The sequence below is a fragment of the Bubalus kerabau genome, chromosome 1 (genome assembly GCF_029407905.1).
Source record: "Bubalus kerabau isolate K-KA32 ecotype Philippines breed swamp buffalo chromosome 1, PCC_UOA_SB_1v2, whole genome shotgun sequence".
Lineage (NCBI taxonomy): Eukaryota > Metazoa > Chordata > Mammalia > Artiodactyla > Bovidae > Bubalus > Bubalus kerabau.
In genome coordinates, this window is record NC_073624.1 from 10996425 (window position 1) to 11013695 (window position 17271).

At 45.9% G+C, this 17271-nt stretch overlaps 1 protein-coding gene across 10 annotated transcripts in view; it reads right to left on the reverse strand.

Annotated features, from left to right (window-relative positions):
• The window catches only part of LOC129643204 (chromatin remodeling regulator CECR2), a 118107-nt gene that overhangs the window by 34299 nt on the left and 66537 nt on the right, over positions 1 to 17271 (reverse strand). For 8 of the 10 annotated variants that reach the window (XM_055567466.1, XM_055567471.1, XM_055567484.1 and 5 more), the window contains one exon: positions 8019 to 8113. Coding sequence is in view for 3 of the 10 variants with exons in the window: in XM_055567460.1 (XP_055423435.1) it covers positions 8019 to 8113 (95 nt within the window). In the remaining 7 variants the exon portion in view is untranslated. Of the gene's footprint in view, positions 1 to 8018; positions 8114 to 9229; positions 9274 to 11923; positions 12023 to 17271 lie in introns of those variants that run through there. The other 2 variants (XM_055567461.1, XM_055567499.1) reach the window with 2 other exon arrangements.

Consider the following 17271-nt stretch of genomic DNA (forward strand, 5'->3'; position numbering starts at 1 on the left):
CACCCACAAAGTCTATAAGAAATAAAGTGAAATACTTAAAAAAGAAACCATTGAAGGACAAAGGAAGGAAAAAAAAAATAAGAAGGAAACAGGTGAAGAGACACTTATTAGTCATTCAGGGAATGCAAATCAAAACCCAATAAGGTACCATGCCACACCCACCAGGAAGGCTAAAATTAGAGAGACAGGTAAGAACAAGTGCTAACTGCTTATTAACTCTGAGAAAGGGGAATGCTCGTACACTGTTAGTGGGAATATGAAACGATGCAGTTGCTTTGCAAATATTTGGCGAGTTGCTCAAAACTTAAACAGAATTACCATATGACCCAACCATTCCACTCTTGGGTACATAGGCAAGAGAAATGAAACTTACATCCACACAAAAACAAGTACACTAATGTTCATACAGCAGCACGATTCATCATGGTCAAAAAACTGAAATAGCACCATGTCCATGAGCTAATAGAGAAATAAAAGATACAATAGAGTATTTTCTGACCATAAAATGAATGAGTCCTTGATTCATGATACAATGTGTTTGAAAACATGCTAAATAAAATTAGCCTAATACCTACATGTATGTATTCCACCTACAGAAGCACCTAGAATAGTAAATGAACGACGTGCACAGAAAGCCCATTGGTTAGTGGGACTGGTGACTGCGGGAGTGAGGAGTGGCAGCTCATGGATGCGAGGTGCCTCACGAGGCTGATCAACGTTCTGGAAGCCAACAGTAGTGATGACTATACAACCCGTGAATGTTCTGAACACCCGCCCATGAGGTGGGCACTGAAAAACCCCAGAGACACAGAGGAAACCAACCATACCAATCATTACACTAAATGTAAGTGAACTGACAGTCAAACACTACTTAGTAGTAAATTTATAGCTTTGAAATGCCTGTATTGAAAAGAAAAAAGGTTCATAACCAGTACTATAACTTAAGAAGAAAGAAAAAGAAGAGTAGGCCAAAGTAAACAAAAGAAATAATAAAGATAAATCAATAAAACAAAAAAGATTTTAAAAAGAAAATGAACAGTAGGTAAGGTTAAAAGTTGGTTCCTTAGTAAACATTTTAAAAGTTGATAAACCTGTACAAAGAATCGACTTCTAGAGGGAAAGAGAGACAGAACAGATACAACATCGGGAATGAAAGTGGAAACACCACTGTAGATCCTACAGATATTAAGAGGATAAGAGAATGTTATGAATAGCACTACGGAAACAAATTTAAAAACTGAAACAGACAAATTCCTTGAAAAATGCCAAAATGACTTACCAAAGTCATGGCTTAAGAAACAGACCATCCAGAAGAAAAAGGAACCCTCCTACACTGTTGGTGGCGATGTAAATGGGTACAGCCACTATGCAGAACAGTTTGGAGGTTTTTCAAAAAACAGAGAATGGTGCTAGCGTGTGATCCAGCAATCCCATTCCTGGTATATATCCACACAAAACTATAATTCAAAAAGATACATGCACCCCTTATGTTCACAGCAGCACTATTTATAATAGCTAAGACATGGAAGCAACATAAATTTTCATCAACAGATGACTGGATAAAGATGTGGTACATATAAACAATGGAATGTTACTCAAGCATAAAAAGAATGAAATAATGCCACTTGTAGCAACACAGATGGACCTAGAGATGATCATACTAAGTGAAGAGACAGACAAATACCATACGATATCACTTATATGTGAAATCTAAAATATGACACAGACTTACCTATGAAACAAACTCACAGACATAGAAAACAGACATGTGGTTGCCAAAGAAAGGGGGTGTGGGGGGAGTGATGGATTGGGAGTCTGGGATTAGCAGATGCAAACTGGTATATACAGAATGGACAAACAACAAGGCCTGTTGTACAGCACAGGGAACTATATTCAATATCCTGTGATAAACCACAGGAAAAATGGAAAAGAATATGAAAAAGGATATATATGTATGATTGAATCACTTTGTTGTACAGCTGAAATTAGTGCAATACTATACTTAAATAAATTTTTTTTTTAAAAAAGGTGGTGGTCCAGTGGTTAAGATTCTACCTTCCACTGCAGGGGCCGCAGGTGTGATCCCTGATCAGGGAACTAAGACCCCACATGCTGGCTGGTGTGGCCAAAAATTAAAATTAAAAAAAAATTTTTTAAGAAATAAAACACCCAAATAGCCTTAATCTATTAAAGAAACTGAATCAGTAATACTCAAATAAAACCTTGCACAATGAAAACTACAAACCTAAAGGCTTTCAGTGGTGAACTGTTCAAAAGAAATTACACAGACTTTTTCAGAAACCAGAGAAGGGAAATGCTTCTCAACCCATCTGCCAAACCTGACAAAGATTTCTAAGCAAATAAAAGTACAGGCCAATATTCTTCATCACCATCCTCAAAACAGCAGCAAATTGAATTCTGCAAGAGACAAAAGGGACAGCACTTCATCACACTTCATGGTGAAAGGCTGTATACTTCCCCCAAGATCAGGAACAACACCAGAGTTGTGGCCAGCACAGTGTTAAGACAAGAGAAGGAAGCTCTTGGGACAGAGGCTGAAGCAGAAGCAGACAAGAGAAACTCCTCAGTTATCTTCAAGACCAATGAACCAAGAAGCGGGTTCAGGAAGCATCAGTAATAAGGTCAACATAAAAAGATCAACTGTATTTTACATAAACTGGCAACAAGTAGCTGGAAAATATAAAAGCTCAAGCACAAATGGAAAGATGCATAATATCTTTACACTGAAACCATACAATATTCCTGAAATTAAAGCAGATAAACAAATGGTGAAATACATATCATGGTCAAGGACTGGGGAATTCAACGTTGGTCAAAGTGTCCATTTTCTGTAGCAGGCCTTTTTTGGGGGGTGGCAGGGCTGACAATTTGATTTTTAAATTTGTATGCTAAGAACCCAGAATAGTCAAAACACTTAAAAAGCAAAACTAAAATATAAAAAAGGTGGAGAACACTCTCAATTTCAAGACAATCTGATACCTGAATAGACTGAACATACATGAAATTCATAAGTAAAAAATGTGGACACTGATCTTCTGCTTCACACCATAGACAAATACTAACTCAAAATGCATCATAATAACTGCAAAAAGTTGAAACTATAAAACTAAGAGAAAACCTCAAAGAAAATCTATTGACATTAAAGGTATGTCCTGATTTGGAAATATTAATAACACACCAGAAAAAAACTGATAGATTAGACTTCAACAAAATTAAAACTTACCGTTCTTTAAAATATAGTGTCAAACAAATAGGTAAGCTACACATCAGGAAAAAACAGTCATAGCCTGTTATTTACCTCATCATCAGGGGAATGCAAATTGAAACCACAATGAGTTACCACATTACATGCAACAGAATCAGTAAAATGAAAACCTGGGTAAAATTTAAAATAATAAATGTTGGCAAAGATATGGAGCAACTACAGTGGTCAAGAAAACAAGTCTGGCAGTTTCTTAACATCAAACACACTCTCCTATGGGACCCAGCAATTCCCAAGAAAATGAAGAGACGCTCACAAAAACTTCCGTGCAGATGCTCACAGCTGTTTCATTCCTTACAGCCCCACTGGAGGCAGCACACACGTCCACCAGTTAGTAGACAGAACACTTGAGACATTTTTGCACTGGATACAACTGAGACTCCTGCCTCAAGGAACAAAGCACTGAAGTGGACAGCAGCATCAGCGAGCGCCACACACTCTGGGCTTCCTGAAGGACGCGGACATGCAGAGTGAGCCCAACCAGAAGCAGCTCTGCAGTAAGGCCAAACAACCTGCATCCACAGGGACCAGATGACTGGACAGGACACGGCGGGTTTCTCTGGGAGGGTGGGGGTTAGATTTAGTGCAAAGGGGCACTTTCTGGGGAGATGGAGATGTCGTATTATCTTGAACAGCATGCTGACTGAGTTCATGGAATTAGAAACAAGAACCTATTTTTCTAAAAACAGGGGCATGCAAACTATGACCCATGGACCAAATCTAGCCTGAGTGTCTATCTTTAGACTGTAAGTTAAGAATGTAAAAATCTTTCTTTTTTAAAAGTTGGGAGAAAAACGAAATCAAAAGAATATTATTTCATGACATATGAAAATAATATAGAATTCAAATTCCAGTGTCCATAATACTCTAAAAAAACAGCCACAGGGACTTCCCTGGTGATCCAATGGCTAAGATTCACGGTCCCAATGCAGGGGACCTGGGTTCAATCCCTGGTTAGGGAAGTAGATCCCATATGCCACAACAGAGACACGGCACAGCTTGCGAGTTAACTACCTAGCTAGCTACTTAAACAAATGAGTAAATTAAAAACACCCACATCCAGTATCAGCCATGAAGCATTGCTCTCCCCACTACTAAAAGCTCCAGACTGCTCTAAGGATGTCATAAATAATTTAATCTAACTCAATATTATTATTACTAAATAAATTTAGTAATGGGTATGCTTATCATTCCCATTTTACAGGTGAGGCAAGTAATACAGAGAGAGATGATCGAACTTTCTCCTCTCTCTTTAGTTACTAAGTTGTATCCAACTCTAGCAACCCCATGGACTGTAGCTTGCCAGGCTCCTCCATCGGTGGGAATCTCCAGGCAACAATACTGGAGTAGGTTGCCGTTTCCTTCTCCGGGGGATCTTCCCGATCCAGGAATCAAACCCAGGTCTCCTGCATTGCAGGCAGATTCTTTACCAACTGAGCTATGAGGGAAGCCCTTTCTTAGCGCCACGTAATAGCTAAGTCTTAGAAGCAGGAAAGAAAAGCATTCATTTGTACAAAATCTTCTTTATTTAGGGTGGGATGAAAAGAAAGCCTCTGAGAATACTGAGCACAAATTCACTCTAAATGCACGCAGATACCACTGGAGAGACAAAGTAACGATCACTTTGGGCAGTTCCTTTCAGTGGAAAAAGTAAAATTCATTGCGATGCTTCCTTGTCTGAGTGATCATTGCACACAAGTGTATTCAGTTTGCATAAATTCACTACACTGCAGAGTAAGGAATGTACCTTTTCTGTGTATTACTACATATCATCATCATCAAGTTTTTAGAAGGGTGAAGCCTCACTCCAGACTAGTTAATTCAACTTGGTCAACCAGATCTCAAACTTAACTTCACCATTCAGAAATGTTCTTGTTTCAGTATACTCATCTATTTTTTTCTAACACAAACACTTTATGTTTTCTGAAATGCTGTGACATATCACAGGTATGCTCTGATGAAGGCTAGAACCAACACTTGCCTCCCTGGACCAGCAGAGAACAGGACCAATGCCGCGCCACACCACCACGCAGGACAGGGTGATGATGAGCGCCGAAGGCACGAGGGGCTGAAGGCTCCCCGCTCCTTCTGTCCTTCAGAGACTCGCAGCTTCCTTCAACAGCAGAAAAGTCACCAAAGCAGTGCTGGCAAAAAGGGAAAACTCTCTGCTCTTGGTTACACCACCACCTGAAATTTCAGGACACTTGACCAGGCTCATTTGTTTGTTTGTTTTTTAAAATAAATTAACATCTGATTTCAAAAGAAATTGTTTAGGAGTAACTGATACAGTGCTGTCACGAGGAAGAAGCTAATGTTAAGAGGCTGGGCACCAGCACACGGCTGCAAGAGACAGAACCCATGAGGAGGCAGCTCTGCAAACGTAAACAAGTATTTCTTGTGCTTGATCATCGCCAACACACCTGTGAAGACAAGGCCTAAGTATGTAATAGGAAATTCCAGTACAGATTTCAAATGTGCACGATAAACTAGGAAATCAGGTGAGGTGGACAGCTTGCCAGGCTGGAGGCACTGGGTCGTCACCTTCACGCCCTCACAGGCCTTTGTGCTGTGCTCGCCTCGCCCCTCAGGCCTCATCCATTCACTCACTCCTTCCTGGTCTCCGGTGCTCCCTACCCTGGGGACCACACCTCCAAACTTGTCACCCAGCCTACAAGGCCTACTGGGCTCCCACTCCTGCTGTGCCGTGGCCACTGGACTCCTTGAATGGCTGAGCATTCAGAGACAAGTGGGGAAAGAAGGTGGCGGTGGGCTACGCAAGCCCCACACGTGCACAATGACACCAGCCAAGGCGATAAGAGCCCCCAGCTGGGGCTGGGCCCTGTCTTCCCTCCAGCTGAGAGGTGTCTTAGATGATTTCCAACAGAATGGGGTTTAATCGTGAAGTCTCATTTTATATGGTGGCAATGAATCAAAATTTAATAGAGCCAAGATTCTGCAGCTCAAACCAATCACATTTCTGAACCACATGGGACTTTCTGCAACCCCCTAGGCGCTGCTCCAGGGCTTCAAGCCCCAGGCGCAACCCTCCCACCTGCACTTCACCAGCGGGTCTGTCCTTCCTGCGTTCACCCACTTATTGGGCTCTGCCTTGGGAAGCAGCCACATGAAGACTCAATTCCCTGGCCCTTTTCTCAAACACCTGCGTGCTCTGCAGACTTTAGAACACTTGCTGTGGCCAGAGCACACACTCTGTGGTGGGAACCAGGACTAAGGGTCCTGAGGGCATCTGTCCTACAGCACCCTGGCCAGAGCGAGGTGAGGCAAAGGGACCCCTCGGACACTGATGAGTCATAGGTGAAATAAAACAATCTCTGGAATGAGCAGCCTGGAAATGCATTGCTTTGAATCTTTTTTGGGGGGCCATGCGGCATGTGGATCTTAGCTCCCTGACCAGGGACTGAGCCTATGTTCACTGCAGCGGAAGTATGGAGTCTCAACCACTGGACCGCCAGGGAAGTCCTGTATTTCTTTAATCTTAAACGGGCCTTTCTTTTGACTCAGTGACAGTACTTACAGAAATTTAAAATAAGAGCATGATTCACTAGGTATACAAGCTTTTATGTCCAAGGCTATGTGAAATATAACAGTTAAGAGTTAAGGCACAAATGTTTATCTACTAAACTGGGGTATCTGACAATCCTATTTAGAGAAACATTAGTTACGATAATTAAATGTAAGCTAAGAAAAAGTGAAATTATATACACAGTATGACTACAACAGTGCTTAAAACACCACACAAACTCCCCAAGCCACAGCTCAAAAAGCAAACCCTTCCTCATCGTGTCTCAGTGATAAGGCCTATGCTTCCTCCTGCTCTTTGTTCAGCTCGACAGCCTGGACGCCCCTGGGGACGGACAGCACACTCCAGAGCACCCAGGAGAGCACCCCCACCGCATGAGGGCGGCTGAGGACCACGCTGGGTGCAGGAGCAGCTCACCACCCTCACTCACGTTGTACCCACACGTTGACTCCCAGCCCTGACAGGCCCCTAAGAGTGAGCTTACTACAACAGAAATATTCCACACATCACCTTTCGTTAACTGTCCAAAAACACAACCATAACACCCCAAACTTCTGTTTGGACTGGGGGACCAGGACTGGGAACCCCATCCAGTCTGTGCTTCCCAGAAGTGTCCCGCAGTTCAATACCATGTGGGAACGGGATAAAGAGAATGGCTACCGAGTCCCTGGAAACAAGGGCCAAAGCCTGAGCAGAAAGAGCCTGTACTTGCTGACAGAGATGAAATCCAGCTCCACATTTCTACGTGTCTCACGTGTAAGGGAGCGGGTGAACTTGGCAGCTACCGTGTGAGAGGCCCAGAAGCTCCATCTCAGAATGATGCTACTGTTCACAGGAACAAGAGACACAGACCCAAGAAGCAGAACGACAGTAAGAATCTAATTTTGTTAGGCATCAATTTACCAATACTGGAAACAAAGATGAGAAAGTAAGGCCTACACTGAGAGGAAAACACTCCATGTGACTGTGGCAGCTGGGAACCTAAGGGGAAGGGCTCTAGATTTGTGAGAGTGGGAAAAACACAATACAATGAAAACGCAGCTGCAGAAGCAGCGAAAGGCAGGGCCCGGAGCCACGTGTGAATACACTGTACATCTCGGCCGATGATCTGCTCAGGTTTGCTCCAGGAGATACGAAACATCACTAGGACTGGTTAATTCCTTCCGCTGCCAGGAGAGGACGGGGGTTACTCACGTGATGTCCCTTCGCTGATAGCAGCCCTGGAGCAGGCGGGCGATCAGGTCGCTGATGAACTCCACGTCATCTCTGTGGAGAGCTGCTTCTAACTCCTAAGGAGGGGGAGACAGGGGCGAGAGCTCAGACTCAGAGGCAGATTCCCAACACCCCGCCAGTGGCCCTCCCCCCACACCACCACAGCCCATCACGGCACTGTCCTTTCTGGCTTGGTGCAGCTCTTTGATTTTCTAGGCGTTTACTCCCCTATTGCTCTTACCAAGCTCCATTTCTTTCATCTGTACAGGCAGACACCTCTTTTTATAAATCAGTGCCATCGCTTCTTGGACTGTTGGCTGAGATCAGGTGTGTAGGTCAATGCAGCACAGTCACAAGAGAGCTTAAGTGACCTAACAGGCTGTATTGCTTTCTATTGTAATGCAGGAGTGTAATGGAGCAGATGTATAATTGATCAGAAAGCATTCATTTCCTGAAGTTTCAACAAGTAAGCCAACTGCAACAGCTCTCCAGAATCATGCCACTTGCAACATTCTGTGCGCACACAGCCTGTCGGACCTAACAGCAGTGAGGCGCTGCCCGTGCGGGGGTGGGGGCGAATCCCAGGGGACAGGCACGTGGGATTCAGGCAGAGATGGCACACATATGCTCAACAAGGGTTCACCGAGGAGCTACAGGGACAGAGGTGACAGCTGGGATTTGGGGGACCCTATTCCTTTTCTTCTCAAGCTCCCACAGTGAACAGTCACCACTCCCAGGACACAGGCCCACGTCCAGTCCACCCGGAGGCCGTCCACCTGCTGTGCAAGCCGACTCCCCAGGATCCACTCTGCTGGTGGTGTGGTCGGCTCATAACCAGACTCAGGGTCTTGTAAGTGGGCCCAAAAGCACCAAGGGCACCAGCTTCTGACCTCCACACTGAGGAGCAGGCAGTGTACACAAGAGGAGGTCCACTTCTACTAGATATACAGGGAAGGTTTTTTGCTCGATATTTTAATCCTTCTGTTTATTGTTCTATGTTCAAAAGTTCCTAAGTTTGTAAACACCCCAAAACATCACGTGGCACAAGCATGACTAAGCACACTAACTGACAGAAACAAACAACTGAAACCAACAACGCGAGAAAGAAGGGGCCCTGGACACCTTGAAAGCCAGGGCCTCAGTGTGAAAACACCGTGCCAGCCCGAGGGCAACTGTGGCTGTGATGCACAAACCTGACACAAGGGCACCTGCTCTTCTGGGCAGGCGCTAGGGACGCTGAGCCCGCTCTTCCGAGGAGAGCTGGGTGGGCCTGAAGTATCTGCTGTGTGAGCTCTGAGAGGAACTCTGGACGCTTATGAATACAAGTGCCTCCCTGCCTCACGTGTCACCCACAGGATACAGAAACGCACGAAACACAACATTCCTTTGTAGACGTATCTCTATTATATTGTGCCTCAAATTCAGCAGCACCTAGAAAACAGACCAAATCAGACTCGGTGACTCGGAAGAGGCACTTTCCCCGGGGCCCTGCAGGACCCAGCCCGCAGAGTCACTGCTCCGCCAGAGGCTGGATCCAGGTGTCCTCCCCGCAGCGGCCACAGGCGGCCAGGGCTCCCTGCACGGCCTCCGCTCTCACGGCCCTGTGCCCAGTGTCACAGAGACACAGCAGAGCAGAAGCAGGACAGCAATTCTAATCCCACTGAACAAAAAGAGGACTCGCTTATCAGTTAAAATTTTTTCACTTCAATGGATACAGAGTTAGAGATTTGCAAGATCAAGACGTTCTGGAACAGATACATAGCAACATGAATACACTGACCACGACCACACTGTGCCCTGACACTTAACACCACTGGATGGTGTGCATTTACACATAAGCAGTGCTGGACTGCGCCCTGACACGCAACGTTCCTAGGCTGTGCATGTCAACGGAGCACCACTGGACTGTGTCCTTACACCTCACACTACAGACTGTGTACCTGTAACAGTTAGCAAAGTAGAGTTAATGTATCTTTGACCACAATTCGGGGGGTCAGGGAGAGAACTTGTCACATTACAAGTATCCCCAGGCAGAAGCTACGGCGATTTAAATGAGGGGATACTTATAAACGCCAGACCAGCCTGATGCACAGTGAACGCTCCGTAATGTGTGAGCCCTGAAGTCAATTCATTCCCAAGTGACGGTGTGTAGAAAAAAAACAGATTGAAGAAACAGAAAGTGGTCTTTTCAAAAATCAGATTTCTGAACAACAGAAACTCAAACTTTCTTTTAATACATGGCCTGTATGCATGAAGTTTTTGAACTGTGGTGTTGGAGAAGATTCTTGCTGCTGTTGCTAAGTCGCTTCAATCGTGTCTGACTCTGTGTGACCCCATAGACGGCAGCCTACCAGGCTCCTCCATCCCTGGGATTCTCCAGGCAAGAACACTGGAGTGGGTTGCCATTTCCTTCTCCAATGCATGAAAGTGAGAAGTGAAAGTGAAGTCGCTCAGTCATGTCTGACTCTTTGTGATCCCACGGACTGCAACCTACCAGGCTCCTCCGTCCATGGGATTTACCAGGCAAGAGTACTGGAGTGGGTTGTCATTGCCTTCTCGGAGAAGACTCTTGAGAGTCCCTTGAATTGCAAAGGGATCCATCCAACCAGCCCATCCTAAATGAAATCAGTCCTAAATATACACTGGAAGGATTGATGCTGAAACTCCAATACTTTGGCCACCTGATACAAAGAACTAACTCACTGGAGAAGACCCTGATGCTGAAAGACTGAAAACAGGAGGAGAAGGGGACCTCAGAGGATGAGCTGGTTGGATGCCATCACCGACTCGATGGACATGAGCGTGAGCAAGTTCCAGGAGTTGGTGATGGACAGAGAAGCCTGGCATGCTGCAGTCCATGGGGTCGCAAAGAGTCAGACTGGACTGAGCAACTGAACTGATGCATGAGACAATAAAACTACCTTCAAATCCAGGTTACTCACAGGTTCACTACTTCCACCTTCAGCCCAGAGCCCAGGCTAAGGCAACCAGGGTTTTTAAACACTCTTCAAAAGCCCCGCCCCCACCGCTCCTCCTCACTCCACACCCCCTTTTGTATTCCCTTTTCACTGTGGGCACTGAGCTGTGTGCACAGAAATCTGAACTCTGCCAAGATGCTCTGGGATGGGGGTGGGGGGAGCAACCAGCAAATCACCGAGAAGGGACCAAGCAGGGCTCCTGAGTGTCCCGCTCGCCCTCCTTGCAGCTGGCATCACAGCTCATTAGGGATGAGCCTGTTCAGCCCTGGGACCTGGCAGTAGCTGCTGAGAAAAGGACCCCAGGGTGAGCCGGGGAGGAGTCGGGGGTAGGGGCCTTGAGCCTGTGTTGTGGAAACTTTTCCCCAAACAGGGAGTACATCCTGGAGAGGCAGCCCAGGAACATCACTAACTCCTCCACGCCAGCACCGCTCAGCAACTGCTCTGCTCCCAAAGCTCACTGCAGGGCCTCCTAGTAATGGACCCAATCCCGAGATTCCGAATCTTCTTTATCTTTTGTGAAACAAGGTAAAGAGAGAACAACTTTCCTTCCCTCAACTCCAAGGAAGAAGGGAGATGACGGAAGTGCACACTCCAGGCACAAAGACCCCACTAAGCTTCCCCAAGGAGGGAAAGGCCTGAGGAAACAGCTACCTGGGTCTCACTTGATGTAAAAGGCACAGATCTTTCTCACCTGCACGGGGACCAGCTGCAAAGCAGTGGGGATCACAGTCAAAGGTGGGGGTTTCCATGCATGCCCAGGACTGTGCTCACACAAAGGAGGTGCAAAGCAGGCCCTCGGAGGACCATCCCAGCTGCTCTCTGAGACAGGCTGCCTGGCGAGCAGGCCCAGGCTTCAGAAAGCACCGCTGGCACTTTGGCAGCTGATGCTTCTAACCTGGTATAAATTACCTTCATCCCAAAGGCTGCTCGAGACAGTTCACACCGTACTGGCAGCTCTGCGCTGCAGATACGACAGCCATCACCAGTCATGACGTAGGGAGCAACTTTCTAGAAAGGAAACCACACAGCTCCCCTCAGGCTGAAAAATACTGATCAAAGCAATAAATGTATAAACCTACATGAACATGCTTGTCTGAAAAGGTATAAATTACCAAAACTGGCTCCAGATATTAAAAAGGGGGTCTGAAGTTACACATATATTCTCCCACAGGCAAGCCCCAGAATCCAGAAGTAACTGCTGAGCACTGAAGAGATGGGAGCGTCTCAGCAGCCCAGGAGGCTGGTGCTCAGCCTCAGACTGGGGTCGGAATCTGGACTTCACGCCGAGACTGTGCTCTTGGAACCCACAGCATGTGGCTCATGGCACAGCTTCCTAGAGAGCTGGGTTTCCTCTGATGGTTTTGTTTTCATGATTGTAGCTTGTTGTCATTTGGAAAGGTATACTATTTTTAACTTAAACATGTGAATGAATTTCAAAAATAAAACTGGAGATGTGGTCAGACAACTTATGTCGAAGCTACTTCATTCAGCCAGAAGCCCTAGACCCCTGGAGTTAAGCAGCCCCACTCCTTGCTCACCACTGGCCTGGCCAGAAATTAATTTAGGTGTAACCAGGACGGAGGAGCCTGGTGGGCTACAATCCATGGGGTTGTTAAGAGTCGGGCACGACTGAGCGACTTCACTTTCACTTCTCACTTTCATGCATTGGAGAAGGAAATGGCAACCCACTCCAGTGTTCTTGCCTGGAGAATCCCAGGGACGGAGGAGCCTGGTGGGCTGCCATTTATGGGGTCGCACAGAGTTGGACACGACTGAAGCGACTTAGCAGCAGCAGCAGCAGCAGTGAAATCAGGGAGAGAAGCAACAATCAAGACTGGAAGTTAATCTGGGCGTGGTGCGCAGGCCAGGGCAACACAGGCCCAGGGTGAGACAGTCCCAGGCCCAGCCCAGGAGGACACCAAGGACGACAGTGAGCCAGGGCAGAGGGGTGAAAGGGGAGCTGCAGAAGCAGAGTTCATGAGATGCTGCAACTGTAGGTGGAAGGCAGAGAACAGGGCATCTCAGGGAACTGTTAATACTGTGCCCCAGCCCCTCAACAAGACAATGGATCTCTAACTGGTGAAAAACTGAGTGGGGGTGGGGCAGGGACAGATAACAAAGCGGGAAATACCCTGGCTGTTCATGTGTCCTCACGTCCTGGTCTCCTGGGGGACAGCAGCACAGAACACTGGACACACGACTTGGATGTGGGCCCTTTCATCTGCCGATCAGCTCGGCCTCCGTGGTCAGGTGACGGGGGTGTCATGAGGGAAAAGTCCCCTGCGCCTAAAGACGCGCTCTGTGCCTGGCTCCGCAGCTCATGCTGAGGCTGCCAACAGGCTGAGACACCCTCTCGGGGAGCATCACAACTGGGAGGGGGCAAGCGGTCCCCATTCCCGGTAGAGACTGCAGTGATTAAGAATGGGCTTGCACAGCAGAGGAAGGGCCAGGACATGAAGACAGAAGACCAAAGACAGGAGCCTGGAGCAACCAGGCTGAAGGATGAACGTGACTGGAGGTTTTCAGAAATGCCTGCCATCAAACTACGAGGAGAAATCTGCAAAGATAGGACAAACTAGCAATGACCAGGGTGTGGTTATAACCGAGAGAACAGTTCTGAACTCACTGGGAAAAGAAAAAGAACGCTCTAACTCATCTGGAAAATTCTTCAAGAAATGGGAATACCAGACCTGACCTGCCTCCTGAGAAATCTGTATGCAGGTAAAGAAGTTAACAATTAGAACTGGACATGGAACAAGAGACTGGTTCCAAATTCAGAAAGGAGTACATTAAGGCTGTATACTGTCATCCTGCTTATGTAATTTATATCAGAGTATATCAGGCAAAATGCTGAGCTGGATGAAGCACAAGCTGGAATCAAGACTGCCAGGAGAAATATCAATAACTTCAGATATGCAGATGACGCCACACTTATGGCAGAAAACAGAAGAACTGAAGAGCCTCTTGATGAAAGTGAAAGAGGAGAGTCACCAAGTTGGCTTAAAACTCAACACGCAAAAATCAAAGATCATGGCATCCGGTCCCATCACTTCATGGCAAACAGATGGGGAAACAATGGAAACAGTGACACTGACTTTATTTTCTTGGGCTCCAAAATCACTGCAGATGTTGACCGCAGCCATGAAATTAGAAGACGCTTGCTCCTTGGAAGAAAAGCTATGACCAACCTAGACAGCATATTAAAAAGCAGAGACATTACTTTGCCGACAAAGGTCTGTCTAGTCAAAGCTATGGTTTATCCAGTGGTCATGTATGGATGTGAGAGCTGGACTATAAAGAAAGCTGAGCGCTGAAGAATTGATGCTTTTGAACTGTGGTGTTGGAGAAGACTCGAGAGTCTACTGGACTGCAAGGGAGATCCAACCAGTCCATCCCAAAGGAAATCAGTCCTGAATATTCATTGAAAGGACTGATGCTGAAGCAGAAACTCCAATACTTTGGCTTCCTGATGCAAAGAACTGACTCACTGGAAAAGACCCTGATGCTGGGAAAGATTGAAGGCAGGAGGAGAAGAGGATGAAGAGGATGAGATGGTTGAATGACATCACAGATGCAACAGACATGAGTTTGAGTAAGCTCCAGGAGTTGGTGATGGACAGGGAAGCCTGGCAGTCCATGGGGTTGCAAAGAGTCAGACATAACTGAGCGACTGAACTGAACCTGTCCTCACGCTGTCTAAAGGAGTCCCCAGGTGCTGACCCAGCCCAGTCCCTGGTGGGGCAGGGCCCTTCACCAGGCTGGGGAGAAACAACCCCTCTTCTGATTCTTAGCTCCCTGATGAGGACGTGGGTCTGGGTATCAGGAAGGCATGTGTGTTGAATGACAGATATCCATTTCAAATAAATAACAATGTCCTACTCCACAGCACAAGGAGCTACATTTAGTGTTCTATGATAAACCACAGTGGAAAAGAATATGAAAAAGAATGCATATGTATGTTTAAGTGAGTCACTTGGCTACAGAGCAGTCATTAACACAACACTATCATCGAAAAAGCAAGACAGTTCCAGAAAAACATCTATTTCTGCTTTATTGGCTATGCCAAAGCCTTTGACTGTGTGGATCACAACAAACTGTGGAAAATTCTGAAAGAGATGGGAATACCAGGCCACCTGACCTGCCTCTTGAGAAACCTATATGCAGGTCAGGAAGCAAGTTAGAACTGGACATGGAACAAGAGACTAGTTCCAAATAGGAAAAGGAGTACGTTAAGGCTGCATATTGTCACCCTGCTTATTTAACTTATATGCAGAGTACATCAGGAGAAATGCTGGACTGGAAGAAACACAAGCTGGAATCAAGAGTGCCGGGAGAAATATCAATAACCTCAGATATGCAGATGACACAACCTTATGGCAGAAAGTGAAGAGGAACTCAAAAGCCTCTTGATGAAAGTGAAAGAGGAGAGTGAAAAAGTTGGCTTAAAGCTCAACATTCAGAAAACGAAGATCATGGCATCTGGTCCCATCACTTCATGGGAAATAGATGGGGAAACAGTGGCTGACTTTATTTTTTAGGGCTCCAAAATCACTGCAGATGGTGACTGCAGCCATGGAATTAAAAGACACTTACTCCTTGGAAGGAAAGTTATGACCAACCTAGACAGCATATTCAAAAGCAGAGGTATCACTTTGCCAACAAAGGTCCATCTAGTCAAGGCTATGGTTTTTCCAGTGGTAATGTATGGATGTGAGAATTGGACTGTGAAGAAGGCTGAGCGTCAAAGAATTGATGCTTCTCAACTGTGGTGTTGCAGAAGACTCTTGAGAGTCTCTTGGACTGCAAGGAGATCCAACCAGTCCATTCTGAAGGAGATCAGCTGTGGGATTTCTTTGGAAGGAATGATGCTGAAGCTGAACTCCAATACTTTGGCCACCTCATGCGAAGAGTTGACTCATTGGAAAAGACTCTGATGCTGGGAGGGATTGGGGGCAGGAGGAGAAGGGGATGACAGAGGATGAGATGGCTGGATGGCATCACGGACTTGATGGATGTGAGTCTGAGTGAGCTCCAGGAGTTGGTGATGGACAGGGAGGCCTGGCGTGCTGTGATTCATGGGGTCGCAAAGAGTTGGACCCAACTGAGCGACTGAACTGAACTAGATAATTCATCTATACTTCAATTAAAAATAAATTTAAAAAAATAAACAGACGGCATTCTGAGACCCTGGGCCCACTAACCCTGTCAGGGTTTTGCATCTACACACTGAGCGCCCAGCTGGCCACCTGGAAGCACTCAAGGCAGAGCCAGTGCAAGGCCCTGCAGGAGCTTCCGCGAAGGGACACCCGAGTAGCACGGCGGTGTGGCTCTGCTGGGCTGAAGAAAAACTCCTCAACAAAATTCTCTCACAAAACAGTCATGAGGCTTTCCTGGTGGCTCAGTGGTAAAGAATCTGCTGGCCAATGCAGGAGACAAGGGTTCGATCCCTGGTCCGGAAAGATCCCACATCCCACAGAACAACTAAGCCCATGCACCATAACTTCTAAGCCCATGCTTCACAACCAGAGCAGCCGTGCAATGAGAAGCCCGCGCAGCCAAACAGAGCAGCTGCTGCTCCCCATACCTAGACTAAGCCCGCACACAGCAACGAAGACCCAGTGCAGCCATGAAGAAATTGTTTTTTAAAAAAACAAGTTATGTAGAACATTAATACTGATCAAGTTCCTTCTATTACAGGACACTTACACAATTGTTTTATTTTGGGGTAAGAAATTAAGGAAGACACAACAGCTTGAGACAACCTCAGTCAATGCTAGTTCTGGCTGCCTGCAAAGAGCACCGATTGAATCATTTTTCAAGGAGGTTCCCTGGGTTGATAACAAGTGTTGAAAGTCATGTTAAATAGAAACATACAAGTGCTTATGTTGTACTGACCATGGCTATACACCCATGGAGCAACTAAAAGCCAAACTATCTTACTACTAAGCGAAAAGGGACTTGGAACAAAATTTTCAGAAATGAGTATTAAAAGCAGATTCAAAAAGATAGAAGTGAGGCTGAAGTATTCTAGAAATCTGCCCTTGAGATGTTCAAAAGTGGTTCTAGTGATGAAGAAATTTCTGGAAATAAGGATGGGGGAAAAGCAATTATTTCTAAACTTAAAAATCCAAATGTTATCTGTTGTGTGGCAGAAACCAACATAACATTGTAAAGCAATTATCCTCCAATTAAATTTTTTTAAAAATTCAAAGGTTTATGTAAAATCCCCAAAGTAAAATTTCCAAACAGAAATTTGA